Here is a 19,486-nt window from a genome sequence, read left to right as displayed (position 1 = left end):
TTTCTGCTTGTTTAGCAGCCTCTTAATTCCGCATCTCATGCAGAGGATGGAAATTGCAGGCGAGCCCTGACTGGCCGAGCCGCTCGGCTCAGCGCTGCTCCTGCCTGGCACCGTGCGGGTGCTTTGTGGGGCTCTGTGGGGTTAAGGTGACTCCTGCAGGCACCCGCTGCAGCCGGGGCCCTCTGCGAGGATGTGACAAGAGCCAGAGGCTTCCCTAGGCAGACGAGGCAGAATGAAATCAGCGAGCACGGAGCGTGGAAGCGGCTCCCTGGCTCCGCTGACCTTGAGCAGCGCAGCCGCTGACTCTGCCCAGTGTGCTTGGTGGCTGCTGGTCCTCCACCAGCCCAGGCAGGGACCCAGCATCATCCCAGCTCAGCTCCTAAACTCAGATGAGATCATGGCAGTGAGTGATGGATGGGATTTTTTTCTTTCTCTCCTTCTCCCTTAATCTCCCCTGGCTGGTGGGTCTGAGACACAGGATTCCTGCTAGCGCACGGGAAGGGATTTGCTCATCTTCTGTCTTGCAAGCTGAAAAGCAAATCCTCTTTACAGACTTTAACCCCCTGTGCATGCTGGCAGGGCTGGGACGCTTGGCAAGGAGATGGTGGGGGAGAGACTGCAGGAAAAGGGCTGGCATTAAACACCAGAGGGGAGGATGGGGAGTGGTGACCCGAGACCTCGGTGGCTCAGGGGTGCAGCGTAGCCTCGTCTTGGTCTTGCCTGCAGCTCCCCGGGTCCTGGGCTGGGAAGGGCCAACCTGAGGCATCCATGGGGCCGTGGAGGGGTAGTGGCATTGCTCCAGGAGCTGACCTGCAGCGGGTCCCCGGGGTGGGTGAAGCAGCCCCAGTGCTGGTGGCTGGGTGAATCAGGGTGGGTGAAAGTCCTCCGGTGCCTGGCTCCCGAGCTGGCTGCTGCAGAGCCCGGGGAGACAGCCAGCCCCTGCTAATAGCCCTGAGCAGCTTTACTTGCCGATCGCTAATCAGCAAGATGAGAGCTGTCGTGGCAGAGCTGTTCCCATGGTAAGGACCAGTTCAGCTCGCTGTCCTTCGTGCTGCAGCTCAGGCCCCATCCTTGCCATGCTGGGGGATTTGCTGCCGAGCAGCCGCACGCGCCCTGCTCCCACCGATGCTCCTTGACCTGTCCCAACCGTTCCTTTTTCTTGGGGTAAGAAACAAACCCGATCATCAGCTGCACTGCTGCCACAATGGTTTTCCTGTACCACCAAACAGCGATGAGGCTAAACTTGGCTTGCTTGCTTCGTTACTTTGATTTCCTCTCCTTTGGTCTCTGCCATGGGTGCACAGGGGGCACCAGCCTCGTGCAGGGACCGCAGCGCTCCCAGGTCTTCTCCCAGGCTGCCTACCCAGAGGCTTGCAGGCCAGAGCAGCTGTGTTGTGCACGAGCCATAGAAGGAAATGTATTTCTTCCCCTTTTTTTTTGTTTCCTGAGACTTTTGGCTTTCCAGTACATGGGCTTGAGCTGTTCCAGCCTCGGGAGTTGCTTTTTCCTGATTTGAAAAGCAAGGGCAGTCCCTCGGCATCTCCTGGCCACGGAGACCCTGAAAATGGTGACCGTGAGGTTAAATCCAGCCCAACTCCGTGGTAGTCAGTAGGAGCCTCTCTGGGGTCAGTAGGGTGTGAGGGAGGGGGGCTCCTGCCTGGGTCTGTGGGGTTTAAATGGGCTTCTCCAGGGCGCTGGGTTTTCAGTGAGTTTTGGTGTTTGGTTTGGCCTGGTGTGGTTTGGGGATTTTTTGCTCTATTTCTGTCGTAGCTCATGGTATTGGGGGCTGTGTCTAGACAGAAAAATAAAGGAGCAAAGCAAGGGCTGGGCTCTGCAGCACTCTTCTTCCCGGGATGATGCCTGTGGCCAGGGGGTGCCAGCACCAGGGCGCGAGGCCCCACAGCAGCACCAGGAAGGACTGGCCACCACCATACCATGGGGCCCTGTGGGCTGCCCAGGCACCTGCTTCAGCAGAGAAGATCCACGAGGAGCTGGAGAGCAGATGAAGATGACAAACGGAGGCAATCGATCAGCAATCGCCTGTAATGAGAAGGTCGCTCTTGCGAGAGGGCTGCTGACATCCTGCACCGGTCCAGCGCCCTGAGCTGGAACTGATAAAGCACCCCGCGTTCCTAATTAACTCTCCTTTTCTCTTTCCTTTTGCTTTTTCATCGCTTTTTCTGTCTCCTGCTTGGGCTGAGGGCTGGTGGAAGATGCGCTGCTTGGGTGCAAACTTGTGCCAGCAGGAGGTGGGCAGGGTGCGTCCCCCCAAAACACCGGCGCTTTGCCGGGGAGCGACCACTCCACGTGGTCGCTCCAAGGTGCTGCAGCCAGGAACCCACCGACAGCTCTGAGGAGGTTTGCATGAGACCCTTTGCTAATATTGCTGAGAAAGCACCTTAGGGTGCTCTCGAAGGGCACCTTAAAGGGCATCTTAGGGTGCTCTGAGCTGGCAGGCAGGGAGAGCGGCTCAGAGGGCGGCGAGGTTGTGAGATGCGGCGGTGCCAGGCTGCTGCGTGGAGGGAGCAGGAAGCCAAGGCTGGAGGGGTTCACCTCTTGGGAGACACCGATGCCGTCTGGATTTCAGAGAAGCACTGGTTCCATGGCTCAGTACTTCTCTCATGTGCTCTTGGTTCCTTTTACATGAGCTGGAGTCAGGCAAGGCTCCGGGAATCTCCTTCCCGGGAAGCTGGGAGCCTGAACCCTCCGGAGACCTGGGGTGGAGAAGTGCCTTTGCCCAGCTCGGACTCTAGACACGAGAAGAGCTGTTGTAGCCTTGCTGCTGATGGGTTGTTGTCTTGTTGGGCTCTGAGTTCTTTTTTTTCTTTTCTCCTCTGCTTTGTGTGAGCAGCGCGTGGCACCTCTGATTTGGAGAAGGCCTGGTGGTGCTGAGTGCGGCTGCGTTGGCCGCCCAGGATGCAGAAGGATCTGTCTGGTGGGGAGAGGTGCTGGGCTCCTGCTGACACTGGAAATTCAGAGCGAGGACCTGCTCTGCTCACCAGCCTGCGGGTTGCTCCTGACCAGTGTCACCACGAGTGACGCCAAACCACTCACGAGGGGCGCTGCGTGTGCAGGAACCACAGTGTGGTGGTTCTCTGGAGGTCAGAGGTGGGCACATCAGAGTTGCTCAACAATTGCTACCTGCTGAAAACATTTGTGCCAACGGAAAGGACTTCACTGTGCTTTTAAAAAGGTCACAGCTTAGCTGGGAACATGCACAGCGTCCCCAAAACTGAAGCACTTTGGGGCTGAGTGCCTGCTCCTTTGCTGACCTGCATCTCCACGCCAGCCTCGAGCAGGCTGCGCTGACCCCGTGCCACCCTCCTGGCTGCTCACGGGGCTGGGACACAGTCCCTTGGGGAGGGGATAGTGAAGATTTTCTCCGTAGCATTGTTTTCTCGCAGAGGTTGGTGTTTATTCCCCTCGTGGAGGCTCACTGCGCTGAGGTGAGGCCATGAGGTGATGATTTACCCGGCGGTGCCGGCTGCGCCCCAAGGAGCTCCCAGCCTGTCAGGCAGCTGAGCTGGGGCTCATGATGAGCGGCTTCCTAAAGAGAGGAAGAAAGCTCGGAGGCCTGGCAGAAAGAAATGCAAACTGTTACCCCAAACCATGAGGGAACGGGGCTGCTGATGGTCGCCGATGCTGGGAGGTGCTCGGTGGAGACCTGCGGGGTTCATCGGTGAAGGCTGGAGGCTGGCACATACCAGCAAAGGGAGGAGGAGAAGAGCAGGGGAAACGTGGCCTTGGGTCTGATTTTTCCCCACCTTGCCCCTTTGTGTGTTCCCGAAGCCCCAAGGGGAAGGCACAGCCTCAGGGCTCAGCGCTGGGCCGGCTGGATGCAGCCTGGGCACACTGCTTGCCCCAGCACCGCCTCCCTCGCTGCTTTTCGCTCTGCCTTCAGCACGGCCGGGCCCTCGCTGCAGCAGCACGTGGCGTGCTGGGCTTGGGCTTAGCCGAGGTGCTCTGCTTCCTCCTCCTCCTCCTCATCATCATCATCCCCATGGACCCGTTCGTGCTGCGCTGCACCTGCCGGCTGCATCCCGGCCGCCGCAGACACATCTCCGCCTGTCAGAGCTGTCACTGTGGGGACACGCTGGGCCGAAATTAATTTCTCCTGACGATGGAGCCCAGCACAGAGCTCCTCTCGCTCCTCCTGCCCTGACCATGGCTTAACCCTCACCGTGCCATCGTGCCCATGGGCAGCAGCACCCACATTGCTGCCCCCAAAGCTCCTCAGGGACGGTGCCGGGCACGTGGCGTGCACGAAAGGACCAGAGATGCTGTGAGAAGCAAGGAGGAGTGCGGCTGTGTGCGAACACAGCGAGAGGCAGCACGACTTCATGCTCAGAGCTCTCTGAGTGTGCAGTTTCGTCTGGGTTCCCGCTCCGTGAAGAGGGATAACGCTGTCATATTAAAGCACTTGGAGATCTGCGGATGAAAAGCAGCGGATAGGAGCGCGGCAGTCCTGATCAAAGCTCTTTTTCCTCCATCTGTGTTTGTTTCCCCATGGAAGATAATACTCTGCCTCTTTCTTGTAAATATTTTCTTTAAGATCTGAGTCGCTCGGCGATGGATAAACAGGCGTGCTTGGCTCTGGAGGGGCTCTGCTGGCTGCTGGAACTGTGGCTGCCAGACCAGGGCCTGCGTCTTGAGGTGGGCTGGGGAGCTTGGAGGAGGGGCTGCGTCCGGAGGAGTTGGGGGCTGACTTGGAAATGCCCCAAGACCTCGTTTTTCAGGCAGGGAGGTGCGTGTGGAGCTCAGCCCCTGGCTGTTGAGCAGCTCAGCCTCTGGGGCAGCCTCCCCAGGAGCTCGTGAGGCCAAACACTCGCTTCTGGAGCAGGGGCACCACCGCCACCTCCCTCCCCACCAGCACTGCCTTGCACGTGATCGGGAGGGAATTAGGGTGGCTGCCATCTCCCCCCCCCCTATTTAATAGGGTTTAGCTGGTCAGCACGATACCGGGTGGGGAGGGGAAGTGAGCGGCAGCAGCATGTACTTGGAATCGCGTCTTCATGCTCTATTTCCCCGGGAAACCAGGCAAATTGTGGCCAGCAGAGCAGCCCGGCTGCCAGGAGGAAGCTGCACGTTGGCATCCCCTTGTCCCAGCACCGGGCCCACAATGGTCCCAGGCCACGTCCCAGTTGCCACCGGTGCCACCAGCACTGGCGTCACCGTCCCAGCCCCAGCAGGGTTGGGATTGCTGGGGGGGGAGATCAAAATCTCGGCTCTCCCCTCCCCAAGGGAGGTGCCAAATGAGATATTGGCTGGGCTAAAAGCTCTTCTTTCTTCCTTTAAAGAGGTTGCTGGGAGGAAATGAAGCGCCCCACTGACCTTTGTTAATTCAGAGCGCAAATGAAGCCGGTGCTGCTGGAAGGAGGAGAGACCTCAGCGCAGCCCCGTGCCTCTAAGGTGTTTGCTTCGATTGCTGCATCTAATGGGAGTCGTTCTCCCACCGCAGCTACTGGAAATGAAGATGTTTAATCATCTGCTAGATCTGCGTGGAAGTTTCTGCAGGGAATTTATTTTAAATGGCCCTTCTCCCTTTTGCGTGCGGGTGAAACAGAAGCAAGAGAAGCCCGAACGCGTTTTGGGGAGCTGTTTTCCAGTTGTTTCATTCTAGGGAGCCTGAAACGAAGCCGTGCTCCCTGCTGGATTTCTTTTAACTGCAGAGCAAACATTTCAGCCGCAGGTTTGATGCGGGCTAAGAGAAGGTAACAAATGGCAAAATGCCTGCGTGGCTCTGCCCCCTCCGATGCCCGTAGCTGTGCAGACACTTTTATTTCAAGCACTGCTTCCCACAAGCTCCCTCCTTAAGCAGCAGGAACCAAGCTGGCCAAAGTGGTCTGCAGGCAAAGCCCTCCTCTATCCCCTTGGATACCCAAAGGAGCTTACAGGAGCTAGGTGTCCGGCACCCTCTGAAATGGGAGTTGCTGGGAGGAAAATCTTCAAAAGCATCTTAGCGGCTTAGCTTAAGTCCCTTTGACTCTCAATGGAACTTAAGCTCTTAAGAAATGTTGGTGCTTTGGGGCGTTTCACCCTTTGTTCCCAGCACCCGTGGGTCCCTGGAAGCCCCTTGCTCTGTAGGGGCTGGAGGAGCCCCAGCTGGAGGCTGCTTCCTGCAAACACCTCTCCATTTTATTAGTTTTAGTAATATTCTGGAAGATCTCGTGCACAGCGCCTACGAGATGCACGTTTACATGCTTAAAGCTGGAGATCAGGCAGCGTGCAAGAATGAATGTCTTACAGGAGCTCTTTTACTGTAAGAATTAATCTTATTCCTGAAATGTGACCGTATCTAGCACAAATCTGACCCCACTGGGGGGCCACGGCTTCACTTAATTGCATTCTTTAGCCAGGATTGAGGTCTAGTGGGTGGCTAGCTCCTGTTGCAGGAGATCCTGTGCCAGGGAATTTAGTGAGAGTGTGCGGGTCCGTGGAGCAGTGCAGGAAAGCTGCCGTTGGGTTTGCTTGTGCCGTGCCAGGAGCAGAGCCAGGCGGGGGGAGTGATGTGAGCCTGCTTCAGAGAGCACAGACAAGGTAAGCTGCGCACACACAGAGGAAGGGAGAGGATGGCTGATGAAACCCTTGCGATCTGAGCGTTCACCAAAGCGATTCCCACTTGAATTCAGCACCGCCTGGAGGGCAGGAGAGGCTTGTTGCACGGTGCCTGGGTTTCCAAATGTTGCGTGTTCGGCGTTGTGGGCAGGAATCGTGCAGTGAATGAGAGTTTGTTCCCAGTCTCTCTGTTCCCAGAGCTGATTCCTGCCCCAGTCCCCCCTCGACACCCACGGGGTGCCGGCTGGGTGCACGTCTTGGTGTCCTGAAATCCCGTGTCCGGGGGGAGACAGCCGGTGCCGTACCTGCTCTGAAGGATGAGCTGCTGGATTGAAGTTGACGTGTCCTAATATCTCTGCCAGCACTTTCTGTCTCCATCAAGGGCTCGGGAAGCACATTAGCAGTGGAGCAGAAGTGTCACCCTCTGGCATCTCCTTCTCTAATCTTGGAGCTGTTGCCGTGTCCCCTTAACCAGACCTTCTCCATCGGAGCCCATTACATGGCATGAAAAGCCACGCGAGATGCAGGAGAGAAGGTGGAACATTTCCCCGACATGCCTGCGTTCAGCTCCATTTTTGGGGGGTCAGGTTGTGTGGGGCAGCCTCGTCTGCTCTGATGGCACGTGTCAAGAGTGGATGAGGAGCGTGGAGATGTTGGGTGGCATTTACTGGGACTGGGCAGGGAGGGACGGACTTGTCTGTGATAATAAGGACAAACAGTTTGTGCAAGTTTTGCCAGGTTTTGAAATACAGAGACCTTAAAGGGTTGGGAGGACGCCTGCACTCTGATTCCTGCCCCTCCAGCCCCCCTGATGGGACTGAGGAGCTGGGTGGCTCCGAAGCAGGGAGAAGGGAGAGCCAGCAAACGGCAACTAGTTCTGTTTGTTGTGCTGGCAGCGGTGCCACATCCCCAATTTAATTAACAGTTACTGTCGCAGCTTGTCTTAATGGTCCTGGTCTCTGCTCACCTCTGACAACACCAAAAGAAAGCCCAGCGCCCTGCAACCCCGCGAGCCCCCCGTTAAGTCTGGTTGGGGCCTCTGCGTGCTGCTCTAATCGCGTCTGGAACAAACATTTGAAGAGATTCCCGGTGGTATAATCCAGATTTTTTCTCTTGTACGAATATCAGTATTTCTGCTGCATTTTCACAAGCCGGCACTGAAGCAGGCAGGATCTGGAGTAGCACAGAGTGCACAGCAGAGGCTTTGTAATCCTCAAAGTGCGAGTCCAAAGCTTCTCTCTGAAAAGTTGCTCCTCAGGGCCGAGTACATATGGGGACTTCTTGTTTATCCTAGATTTTCTTTTAATTCTGTACGGTTCAGCCTTGGAGAGTTAATGGGACCGAAAAAGATGAAAATGCCCCTTCACACTGCCTGTCCCGATGGTTTCATGCCCTGATGTGTATCAGAAAGCTTCAGCAGCCGCGCTATCCCCTTAGTCCTAAAGCCTTTGATCGCTGTACAACATCTCCTACCTGGCTCTTCTCCAAGAGGTGACAAACCCTGGGTTTGATTTTTAATTGGGGTAAGCGATGGCAGGAAGGAATCTGCACAGATCTGAGAGCATCCTTCCCACAACGCCGGCCCATTACGGCGGCGCTTGGACAGCAGAACAGAGGAGCCACGCAGCCGTGGCCCTACCAGGAGGTTTTGTTGCAGTTTTCGCCGTCTCTCACCTCTATTTTCAGCCCTTTGGGGGCACAACTCTGTCGCTGACATATGGGGTGGGGGGACTTGCTGAGAACACAGCTCCCTTAATGCCACTGCAGCTTTGTGAAGGGGTCAGCCTCAGCAACCAAAAGGAGACACAAGGGAGGCATCTCCTGCTTCATCTTCCCTTTTGTGGGCGATATTTTTCTTCCTTTCTGGCTTTTTTTGCGTGTGGGGTTTCCCTTTTTCTCCTCCCAGCCCAGCGTGTTGTGGAAAAATCCCCCTTTGAGAGGGGCTCCGGGCCCTGTCAGCTCGGATCCCTTCACACCTCGCTGCTCGCCAGCGCTGCTCCTCTCCCACGTTAGGGACAGGGTGTGGGGCTGGGGGAAGCCGACGGGTGCTAAACTTTAAACACGGGCCCTGTGCAGTGGCTGCCTCCTGGTTACTCTTCCCTTTTCTCCCTCTGTGTGGGTGCTGGGCAGGAATTCACCGTTAGCTGCTACAGTTGTGGTCCCTTGGTGGCATCGAGGCCCTCTCTCCTCGCAGAGACCGTGTGTGGCCATTCCTGAGCTCCTGCTGCCTTTTCGGGCTCTGTCCGGCCGCCCTGTACCTCGACACCATCCATTGCCCTCGTTTCCCCTCTCTGAGCTCTCCCCTTTCCCTCTGCAGGTGCTGACGACGCTGGGGACGCGCTGTGAGGCCTGCTGAGCTGGAGCCTACCCGGCTGGCGCTGAAGGCCGCTGCAGAGGATGAGGATCCTTCCCAGCCCTGGGATGTCTGCGCTGGTCTCCCTCGTGAACCTCCTCTCCGTGCTGCTGATCGGTTGCGTAGCTGAAAGTAAGTCTGGGCCGGGCCCCTGCCCTCTTCTTTCACCCATTCCTCAGCTTTCCTGGAGAACAACAGAAGGGCAGGCTTTAGTGCAGAGAGCCAGCAAATGGATGCCCAAATTTTTCACATTAGGGAAGTGCTCAGGACTTGATGGTGTCTCTTCATTTTTCAGCATCTTTAGCTCTCTGCTGGTGCCTTGCTGTTGTTCCCAGTCCTGCCTTGCAGGGATGTTATAGGGCAGTGAGGTCCCAGCCTGCTTTGAATTTGGGGTTGCCCCTCAGGCTGCCAAAGAGCAGGGTAGAAGGGGAGGGAGGTGCCTGGCAGCTCTGCTGGGACCTCCACCCCTGCTCCTGGCCCCATATCCACCCAGCTGGCCCGTATTGTCCCCTCCTGCTCCGTCCTTCCAGGCGCCTGTCAGACACCAGTGACCGCTGTCACGTTACTCGCTGGGGCTGGATTCACAACAGCATCCAAAGAAAGAGTATTACATTTCTCCTTCCCCTGAATGAACCGGGTCCAGTTTAACACACTTTTTATCTTTGCTGCCTTTCAATTCTTGCTTTAAGAAATGAAAAGGGGAAGGGAAAAAAAAAAAGTGAAAATCTTTGGCGACTCAAATGTAATGGTCCTTCAACATGAAGGCTGAGCGCTTGGGATCAGTGGGGAATAGACTCTTCCTAGCTGATTGAATTATAACTTTTTTTTTCCTCCCCAGCAAAGCTGCTTGAAGCTGGTGAGAGGGCTGCTCTGGTCAGTGTAGCCCTTGACAGCTTTTAACATAATCGCTTCGTTATCGGGGTTTATTAAGATGACGCAGTCACTGGGGATTGAATGGGATGCTCGACCTTTTGTTGCTGAGAAATTTTTTTGCACAGCGCTTTCTCTCTTCCCTGTAGTAGGCAAATGGGGATGTGTTTGCCTTGCCTTGCTCCTCAGTTTTGTTCAGTTAGCCCCTCTTTGCAGGGAGAAATGTCCGTATGCAGAACAATGTTTGCTTTTGTTTTCTTCATTTAATAAGCTTGGGAAGTGAGCCGGGCCCAGGTAAGTTTGTTATAGGGCCGCTTTTCTGGTGTGTAGCTTTGGGCCAGCCTGTAACTCAAATGGTGCTGCCAATTTTCATAAATTTGTCCCCAAGCTGCAGTTTGAGAACCCATTGTGAACGATTTGCCCAAGTATTTATCCAGGGTCCTATTTGAATATTGCAGCCACTGCTCTTGTAGGTTCTTACAAGCACCTTGGGTGGATGGTTAAAGCTGCCTGGTGAGCTCCAGCTGTGCTCGGAGTGGCCTCGTTGGCATCTGAAAGTGGGTGTTGAGGCTAGGCAGGCTTCTACCTGCACCTGCTCCTGCCAAAACAGGAGACTGAAGGCAGAAATGTCCATCTCTGGCAATTTGTGCAGGAGGGGGGGGGGCACTGACGGTAGAAAACCCCATGGTAGGGCTGCAGAGTCGCATTCGTGCTGCTGCTGTGCTGTGGCTCTGCTGGGCAGTCACTTTGTCCTGGGTTTTCAAAGCAAGCAGTGCAGCTTCGCAGACGCAGATGGAGAGTTTGTGTGCGTGCAAGTGCATCTTTGTGTGCATACAGCCCTGATTCATCTGTTGTGATGTCTGAGTGCCTGTGAAAAACGCAGTCCTTTTCCTTTGTAAACGTGCACCGAGCTCACCAAGCTGCTGGGAGCGGGCACTCTGCAGGCTCAGGGCTTCTCCCAACTTCTGGGGGACTCCAGTTTTTCTGTGGTCTCAGTTTTCCCAGGAAGGAATGAGTGTCTCGTCCACCCCTGTCTTCTGTGGGGTGAGATTTGCTCAGCAGAGCTGGAGATCCCACATCTGAGCGCTGGGAAGGGTCTCTGGTGGCAGTGTGCCCTCGGGAAGGGCTGGTGCTGGTCGGGCACAGCCGGCACCAGTTGCATGGCCCCAGCCCTGCTGAAATCTGTCAGTGCTCAGCAGGCACCTTGCTGCCAGCAGCTCGCCTCCTCTCTCCTCTAGTTCTGCAGTGTCCTTGGGTTCTGAACAGGGAGGCTTTGTGCTTTTTTTTTTATATCCTGCTGCTCACAGATTTACGGAGGGGAGCTTTACAGGCTGCAGGACTCAGCGTCCACGGCAGAGCTGCTGTTACCTGCTTGAGCTGCAGATGGAGTTGGCCCAGGAGTTTTTCTCCTAACCTGTAGAACAGGGCAGCATCTCCTTCACCTGGGTAGCCTTGGGGATGCTCTCCCATCTGTGCCAGCTCCTTGAACAGCTCTGAGGCTGCAGCTGTTAGTGGCTGCCTGGTGATGGTGAGCTGAGACCCCCTGATTTTGGAGGGACTGCTAAATTCTGCCCGTGCCAGGCGCGTCAGTAGCATCCCAGCTCGTCTGCGATGCTCCCCACTGAGGCATAGAAACAGCAAACAGCTTTGTCTGTCACAACTGCAGAGACTGCGTGAGGAGCTGTCACTCTGTTCTGACAATGTCCTCTCCCATCAGATGGCCCTGGGCTCTGTCACGCTGCCTCTCGCGTAATCCCTTGGCCAGCATCCATTTGGCCGGCGCTCGCCACAACGCTGACCCCATTTCCTGCCCTAATTCATCCAGAGGGGCTGCCACGGCCACACAGCCCCCCGGGCGATGCCAGACGGGGCTGGGGTGGTGGCCCCACTGCAGTGGGAAGCCCCCATGGAGGGAAGGAAACCCCCAGGACACTGGTTTGTGGCAGGGACTGGCTCACCTTGCAGCAAAGCTGGAAGCTTGAGCTCGCCTCCTCTTCCAGCGCAGTGCTGGAGGAGCTGCGGCCTCTGCAATCAAAGGCCCATTAAAATACTTCCCTTGTTTCCTAGGCTAATTGATCTCAGTCAGTGATTTAAATCTTTCTATGGCTGGAACATTCTATTTAAAGGAAACTGCTATTTAAATTAAAAAACCAAAGCACCACACTGCTCTTTGCCTGCTGTTCTTCCTTGAGGAGCTGAAGGGGATAATAATTGAAAAGTATAAAGCAGACCCGTTTCTCCTCTTTTTCTTCGATTGCATATGGTCACTTCCATTGTTTCTTCTATCCAGTCGAGGGTAGCCATGGAACTGGAAATTGCTGGCTCCGTGGTTATTTGCAGTGGCCTCTCATTAGCTGGAAGGTATTATCATTTTGTTAAGGCTTCAGCTGGCTGTGCATTAATGGGCAGCCCTGCAGTGAGCTCGGAAGGGAAGGCCTTCCCAAGATCTGCTCCCTCAAGTGCTGCACGGCCCCAGAGGCAGCTCCTGCGTGCCTTCGAGCTCAGGGAAAACCAGGCAGCACTGACAGGTGAGGTCTGGACACAGGTCCAGGTGGCGGAATAGTTCCCAAATTTCTCATGCGCTGGGGCGTAGAACCAAGAGCTGCTGCCTCCTGGTTATGCACCCAACCCAAGTCATAAAATCTCTGCAGCGAGCACCTTAAAACATCTCCTGTGAAGGCAGCCTCGCCTTGCTGTGCCTTACTGGTCCTTCTCCTGCCCGCTCTGCCCAGGGCTCAGCTGCATTCGGCTGGAGTGCGGTGCTCGGGTCCCCTGACCTCCTGTGCTACCTGCAGGAGCAACGCGCTCGCTTCAAGTGCTCCTCGGTTGCAGATAAAAAGCCACTTGCTGTATAGAAATGTGGTAATTTTTATAACTGAAATCAGCACGCTCGCTGTTTTCGAGTGGATTTTTCCCATTGATTAAACCTTTGCGTTTTACAATAGTGCTTTGCTAATTGGTACTTTGCATACACACAGGGCTGGTGTGTGGCGCTCTCCGCCCCAGCAAAGATTTAATAGCAGATGCAGTAGTGAACATTACTTATTACTTAGGTTTCCTTCCTTTTATAAATTACTTCATAGAACACTTACTAGCACACTCCAAAGTATTACCATAAATAATTAAAGCCAAATTGCAATTGACAAAATAAAAGAATAAAGCCCCTTTTATGATGCATTACCCTGACTTTCTTCCCTTTTAATTGCCCTCGCTCCATCGTTAATTTGGAGAACACAGAGCTTTGTGCCAGGCGCATGTGCAGGGGGATCTCTCACGCTCCACGAGCTGCAGTGCCTCGGGGGAGGCCGGCAGCAGATGGCAGCGAGGTTGCTCCACGCACGTGGGGCTTGCAGTGAGGATGGCGACCACGTGCGGAGGGTTGGGAGAGGAGCCCGTGCAGGTCCGTGGTTGGGCTGACAAAGCAGCGCCACATTTCGGGAGCTGGCACAACAAGGAGAGGTGTGTGCTCCATGCTGTGAAATGGGGGAGCTGCTAGCTGGTTCCTCCTGCTGAGAGCCAGATCCTCGCAGGTGGATGGGACTCCTTGCCTCCGCATGGTTCCTCACGTGCTCTTAGCCACAGGATTCGTCTCCAAGGCAGGGCTTGTAGCTCTGGAGGTCCCAGCTTTGATCTGTTGCTGGCCAAGACAGCAGTTGTCAGATAAGGCGGTCGTGAAAATCAAGGAGGCTCCATCTTAGGACTTGATAGACGCGTTAAGATGACAGCAGAGGGAAGGGAATCTTCCTCTGCTTTGTGAGAAATCTGCTCCATCTGCAAGCGCTTCAACCCGGTTCATGACAAGGCAGCAGCGCTGTCCAAAGAGAAGGAAGATGTCAAAACGTGGTGAAGCCAAACGTCCTCCCAGAAGGCAGAGCCCCCTGCTTCCCTCCCCACCTGCTGCTCGTGCTCCCTGTGCACCAGTTGCCTTTGCAGGCAAGGGGACCCCTTGCTCCCAAATCGCCCTTTCCTTTGCTGCCTCCTCCGTCTGCCAGCTGGGATGCAGCCGGCAGTCGCTGAGGGCTCTGGACTAGTTGTTGTCCCGCTCAAGGACGCTGAATTAAGCTTCTGTGTCACCTTGTTTAAGTGCCTGATTAAATTAAACCTTGCCTGCCTGGATTGAGTGATGTCATCTTTTTATTATTTATTTTTAGATAAATTGGAAAGGTTTTGTTTCTGGAGGAGCAGGAGAGGAAATAAATCATGCTTTGCACGAGCTTCCTAAGGGGCTGGGGGGCTGTCACCTCGCAGGTCTCAGCTGTGCCCCACACCACAGGCGTTTATTTGATTAAGCTCTGCTGAGGTGCACCTGGGGACAGCAGCAGCTACGTGTGTTTGGGACCCAGCCATGGGTGTCTCCTGGTAAAGGATCCTTTCCCACCCAGAGGTTCTTGCCGCTCAGCTTCATTAGATGGCTAAGTTAGGAGAAAAGAGCAGCTGTGTGTTTTGTAAACAAGCAGCTCATGTAAAAATGCCATCTATGTGGGGTTTGTGGAAGAGAAAATGTATGTCTTCACCATACCTGTGTGCCAAGAGTAGGATATTTAATCCATTGCAGCCTTTACCAGGGAGCTACTACTTATTTCTTTGTGACTTTTCCCCCTTTGCGTGTGCTTTTCACCCAGATAGCTCTCGCACACGCTGCCAGGAAGGATGGGAACTTTGTGTTAGCTCACCAGGACCCTGGGTCGCGGCAGCTTTTCATCTCTCTGGAAAGGTCTGCGTGGTCATGTCGTTTCAAAACCAACCAGAGATGAATCTCCTGGGTCACTGAAGGGAGTCTGAGAGGGTATTCCCAGCTTTTTTTGTGGCCTGGCAAGCCCAATATTATTCTTAGAAGGCAAAACAGAGTGTTTTTCAAGGACACCCAACCAGAGGAATGTCGTTATTTGGTGTGCGTGGGATGGAATCTGGGCTCGAATTGGCCTGGGAGAGCCAGAGTCTCCCAAGAACAGTTTTATTCACTCTGTGCCTCTCCTCTCCTCCGGCCAAGGGTGTCCTCTTGCAGCATAATTGGTCCCAGTGCCCATTTTAGGCATCAGTCACGTTCCTGCACTGCAGCTGCCTTCAATTTGGGGGAATTGTTAAAGTTCATGAGGACAGTCACGTTCTGTGCCATCTGCTGCTCGTGGTGGAGATAACCATTGCACGAGCTGCGGCAGGGTGCTGGACGAGGAGCCAGGAGCATCCTCGGTCTGTGACTGCTCCTTCTCCACCCCCCTTCCCTCTTCGTGCTTGTCTAGGTTCTCTTTTATAAGGCAGGGCTTCTGGTGCCGTGTTGTTGTCTGGTGTCATTCGTCTCAGTCTTGGTTTGGGGTTCTCATGCTGCAGACGCTAAACAGGCGCGTTACGGTTTGGCAGGGGAGCCGCCGGTGCCGTCCAAGGGCACAGCAGATAGCAGCGGGACTGTGGAAGCGATCGCAGCTAACCTAGACCTGAAGGTTGCCAGGAAAGAGCATTATAAATACATTTTGGAACGCAGACTGCTAAGACTTTGAAAGGGGATATCGCAGTGAATGATTCGAGCAGTTGACACGGAGGAGTGCGGACTGACCCCCTTGTTTTCTTTGTATCATCGTGCAGAGCGTTTTTAGCATGTCCCATCCTGCTTGTTGCAGGCATGAAACATTGCAGTTTCACGTGAGCTTGGTTAAAACCAATGCCCCGCTCGTTTCATCTGTAATGCACAATCATTTCTGTTTCCTTTTGAGGCTGAGAGGAAAAGTAAAGCTTTAGGAAAGAAACAAAATAAATAGAGGGAGCTGCGACTGGTTTAGCATTCTACAAAGTTTCTCCCAAGTCCTCCAAACCCTTAATTGACTCAGGAGCATAAAATTGAGAAGGGGAGAGAGTGAGAGAGGGTGCAGAGTGGCGCGAGCAATTTGAATAATTTATTGTCCTTTGAAGTTGCAAGAGAAATTTCAGCTGCCTTGGGGAGTAATTTCTCCCCATTCTGAAAGGGTTTCTCCTTATTTTAAACTCATTCAGAGGATGATAGTTTTGCATTTTCTGCATAATTAATGAGCATAACTCCCCTCCACACTCGCGCAACCTTTAAAGAGTGTTGGGGTGATGAAACTTGGTGGTTTTTTTAATTAATAAAGTCAAATTAATTTGGCTGTGTCCTCTTCCTCCCTCACCTCCGTTAGAATTTGTGGATTTATTCATAAATTAGTCTGAGCGTGCTGTTAAGAGTAGCAATACTTACTAATCTTCAGCCTTGACTTTGATTTGTTTGAATGAGTTGCTAAAAGGCGTTGTGTTTTTTTTTCAGTTCAGCTATTAAAGAGCACGTCTCGTGTCATCAGCCAGCGAGCCAGGAAGATTCCCTCAGCTCTCGTTTTTCTGTTGTCTTTCTGAATGGGTAGGAGCCGTTTGGTTCCCAGGGCTTTCTATGTGCGTTTTTCTTTATTAGGGCTTCGATACCCCCCTCTCTTTCTATATCTGCTGATCATGGTTAATTCCAGTAGCTGCCACTTGAGGGACTGCCTTCGCCTGAACGGAAGAGGCATTTTCTGCTATGGTGCCTGGAGGGGCTGCATTACGAACGGTCTTCTCATAGGAATCCATCCATTGCATCTCTTGGCAAGTGTCAAGCACAAAGAGAAAAGTGTCCAACTCAAAATGAGGTCCCCTTTCTCGCTCATTGTCTTTGATAGAAGATTTAAGGGATTTCTTGCTGCAGCTTTTCCATGTTTCCATCTCTCTCTCATGTGTTGGACATTTTTTTCTGGCTCGGTGACTCTCTAGTTGTCCCAAACCTGAATTTGTCAGATCTCGGTGCTGTTGCTGCATTTGCCCTTTTTTCTTCTCTTGTGTTGATGTGCTCACTACAAATCTGACTGATGAATGTTGTGGTTCAGAGGCAGAAATTGTAATGACTCATGTGGTAGGAGTCAAAGTTCGTGATTGTTAAAGGTTGTGTTCACCCATTAGTCAGGCTTTATTAGATTTTTATTTCTTGTTTTCAAGATCTCTCGTTCGTGAGCTCCCTTGACATCCCAGTCTCAATACTGATGAGCAATACAAGCTCAAAATATGCTGTTACAACTCTGGATAAGGTGTTTTGAGCTTGTATACCCAGAATTTCGTTTTGTTCAATGGAAAATGTGGGCTAAAGTCTCTTACCAGCGATCGGATAAGAGTGATGTAACAAGCTTTTGAAAATACCCCAAATTCTGTGCTCTAGGAATTGTATCTTGCCCTTTTCCTGTAGGCAAGGAGTCTTCTTCTCTTGCATAAAAGGAAGAAATATTTCTTAATTTTTTGGGCAGTGTGTGCTTGAAAATATATCGAAATAATAGGTTAATACTTTGGAGCAGTAGAATTGTTTGTGGGAAGGAAATGGAAGTAAGATAGCTTTAATTTACAGGAGCAAAAGAGGTTTATCAGACAATAGGGTATTTATCTGGTGTGCCTTTCATCCCCAAATGATTGTATTAGCTAGCAAATCCTGATTGGGATCGTTCATCTGCTGCAGCGCTGCAGCCCCTTCTAAGCAGGCGATGCAAGGCTGGGGACTGAGCCGCGTGTTTACATTTTGCAGAAGTCTTTGTCATATCTCTAAACCCAGGATCAGAACTGACCTCTCTGATTACAGCCTTGGGGCTTCTTGCACTGCACTTTCTCCGAAAGACCGTGAGAGGCTGAAGCTTGTAGCAGTTTGTTTTTCCCCTCGCCGCCGATTCTGCTGTCACTTCCCAGCAGCTCAGGACCTCTGCTGGGCTATATTAAGATGGCATGCCCCCCGGGAGTTGGGATCCTTGCTCGTTAGGCTTTCTTTTCGTTCAGGCTTGTCCCACAGGTGGTGGTTTTTCATGTTCTGGCATCCCCCATAGACTCTGGTTGTGTTAGTGACTCAAGCAGAGCAGCAGAAGTTGAGTAAAGGCCAGGCCCTTTTTAGCTGCGTCTTCTCTAGGAAGGGGATGAGTCGAGCTTCTCCGAGATGCCGATGCCAATGACACGGCTGGAGAAGAAGCTGTCTTAGCAACATGGCAGGGGAAGGCAGAGCTCCCTGCCTCAAGCTTCAGATTGCAAACAGCCTGGGATGGCTGTCATGATGTTGATGGACAAGGGGCACTCATTATGTTGCCAGGATAGCTCCTTGGGTTTCTTGCTCTGCTCGGGGTTGTTATGCCTTGTTATAGGGCTTGTGGACAAATATGGGATGTGATGTTGTTACAGTTGATGGAAAGCACTCGCGTGTCCCCAGGGTCCTGGCCTGCCGCGTTGCTGAGGCTGCACGTGCTCCTGTGCTTCCCGGCCCTGCAGCAGCTGATCCCAGGGCTGCCATCTTACATGACAGCATTGCTCATCTGCTTCAGCTCTTGCTGGTCTCAAGGAGCTTCTTTCTTTCTTCCTGGCATTGCAGTGTAGTGCCAGAAGGTGAATAAGAGTCTGGGTAGAGATGCTACAGAGATCCATCCGCAATGCCACCTACCTGCTGCTTTGCCCTGGAACCGCCCCGTGCTGGGTGCAGGCAGTAAGCAGACAGAGAAGCAGTTTGCACCTGAAGCACTCTCCACCCTATTTCTCCTTCATTAAACTGAAGCATGTGTAGTATTCCTGGCTTCCACCGTGTCACAGCTCTGACAGGATGGGTAGTTCCTGGTGCACACACACCACGTGTTGTGAGGCATCAGTTTTTCTGAGTTAGGGACAGAGGGAAAAAGCAGAGGCTGCATGGCCCAGAATAGCAGCCCACTCCTTGTGGAACAGGGACAGCCTTCTGTGCTGTCCTGTCGAGCAGTTTGCACCCTGTGTATGTGTTAGGTATCATTACACTGTGCCCTGTGCGTTTGCATAAACCACAGTTGGAAGACTGTTTTCCTTGGCTGTGTCGGGGTGCCAGTCACTAGGGCTGGGACTGATCTGTGACTGCGGCAGATTCCCTTTGTGCTCGGGAGGAAGGTGGATCTTTTCCCTACATACGGATGCGTGAGAGTAGCTTGAAGAAGTCCTGCTGGAACTGGGTGACTTCATGCTAGCTGCTGTTCCCCGGCGATAAGGCACGGTCCCATCCCTTAAAACCAGCAGTTTAAATAGACCAGAAGGAAGGATTATGCTTTTCCTCCAGCAGGCAGGATAACGTGTTTTTTTCTCACCTTGGGTGTCAGAACTAGGAATAGATTTGGGTAGCCTCAGTCTCATCCTGCCTCCTCTGCTGCAGGCTTGTACCTCCTCTTCCAAAGGGTCTGGATCTGAACGCATTGCAGATAGGTGCCTGCAGGCTGTATGGATGTGCCAGGTCCCCAAAATGGCAAGTCTCAAGGCAAGAACAGCTTGGCGTGGTGTTAGCTACGAAGGGCCTGCTGCCTTGTCCTGGCTGAGGGGAAAGGTTGGAGCTGGCAGCACGGGCAGGCCTCGCAGAGGAGCAGGCGCTGGGCTTGTTGGACAGGCAGCAGAGTCGTGGTGTATAAACGAGTCCTTGATCTTTCTCACCCATTTTCGGCTTGTCTTAAATCCCATGCCGAGTCACATCCTTCGCCGTGTCCTTCCTTCTCTGTGGGCTTGCAAGAAAGGGGAGGGGGAAATCTTTCAAATGACATTCCCGTATTTCTGACAGGGGAAAAACCTGTGTACACTTGTGTGCAGCCCAGCCGTTCTGAGTCAGGTGAGGGCTTTGATAGATCAGCAGCAGGGGAATAACAAGGTGGAAGTATTTCACTTCTGAAAAAACGTCCTCAGTCTTTTTTTACCCTCCTTTCCCCA

At 53.3% G+C, this 19,486-nt stretch overlaps 1 protein-coding gene across 12 annotated transcripts in view; it reads left to right on the top strand.

Moving 5' to 3' along the window:
- PTPRS (protein tyrosine phosphatase receptor type S) overlaps positions 1 to 19,486 on the top strand; it is a 151,227-nt gene that overhangs the window by 43,303 nt on the left and 88,438 nt on the right. For all 12 annotated transcript variants that reach the window (XM_068661831.1, XM_068661841.1, XM_068661838.1 and 9 more), the window contains exon 2: positions 8,873 to 9,040. In XM_068661831.1, coding sequence (XP_068517932.1) covers positions 8,953 to 9,040 — 88 coding nt within the window. In that variant the 5' untranslated portion in view covers positions 8,873 to 8,952. The remainder of the gene's footprint in view (positions 1 to 8,872; positions 9,041 to 19,486) is intronic.

This window comes from Anas acuta, chromosome 26 (assembly GCF_963932015.1).
Source record: "Anas acuta chromosome 26, bAnaAcu1.1, whole genome shotgun sequence".
In the NCBI taxonomy this organism is placed as follows: domain Eukaryota; kingdom Metazoa; phylum Chordata; class Aves; order Anseriformes; family Anatidae; genus Anas; species Anas acuta.
Note: the sequence above shows the minus strand (reverse complement) of the source record. Positions and strands in the feature narration are given on the sequence as shown.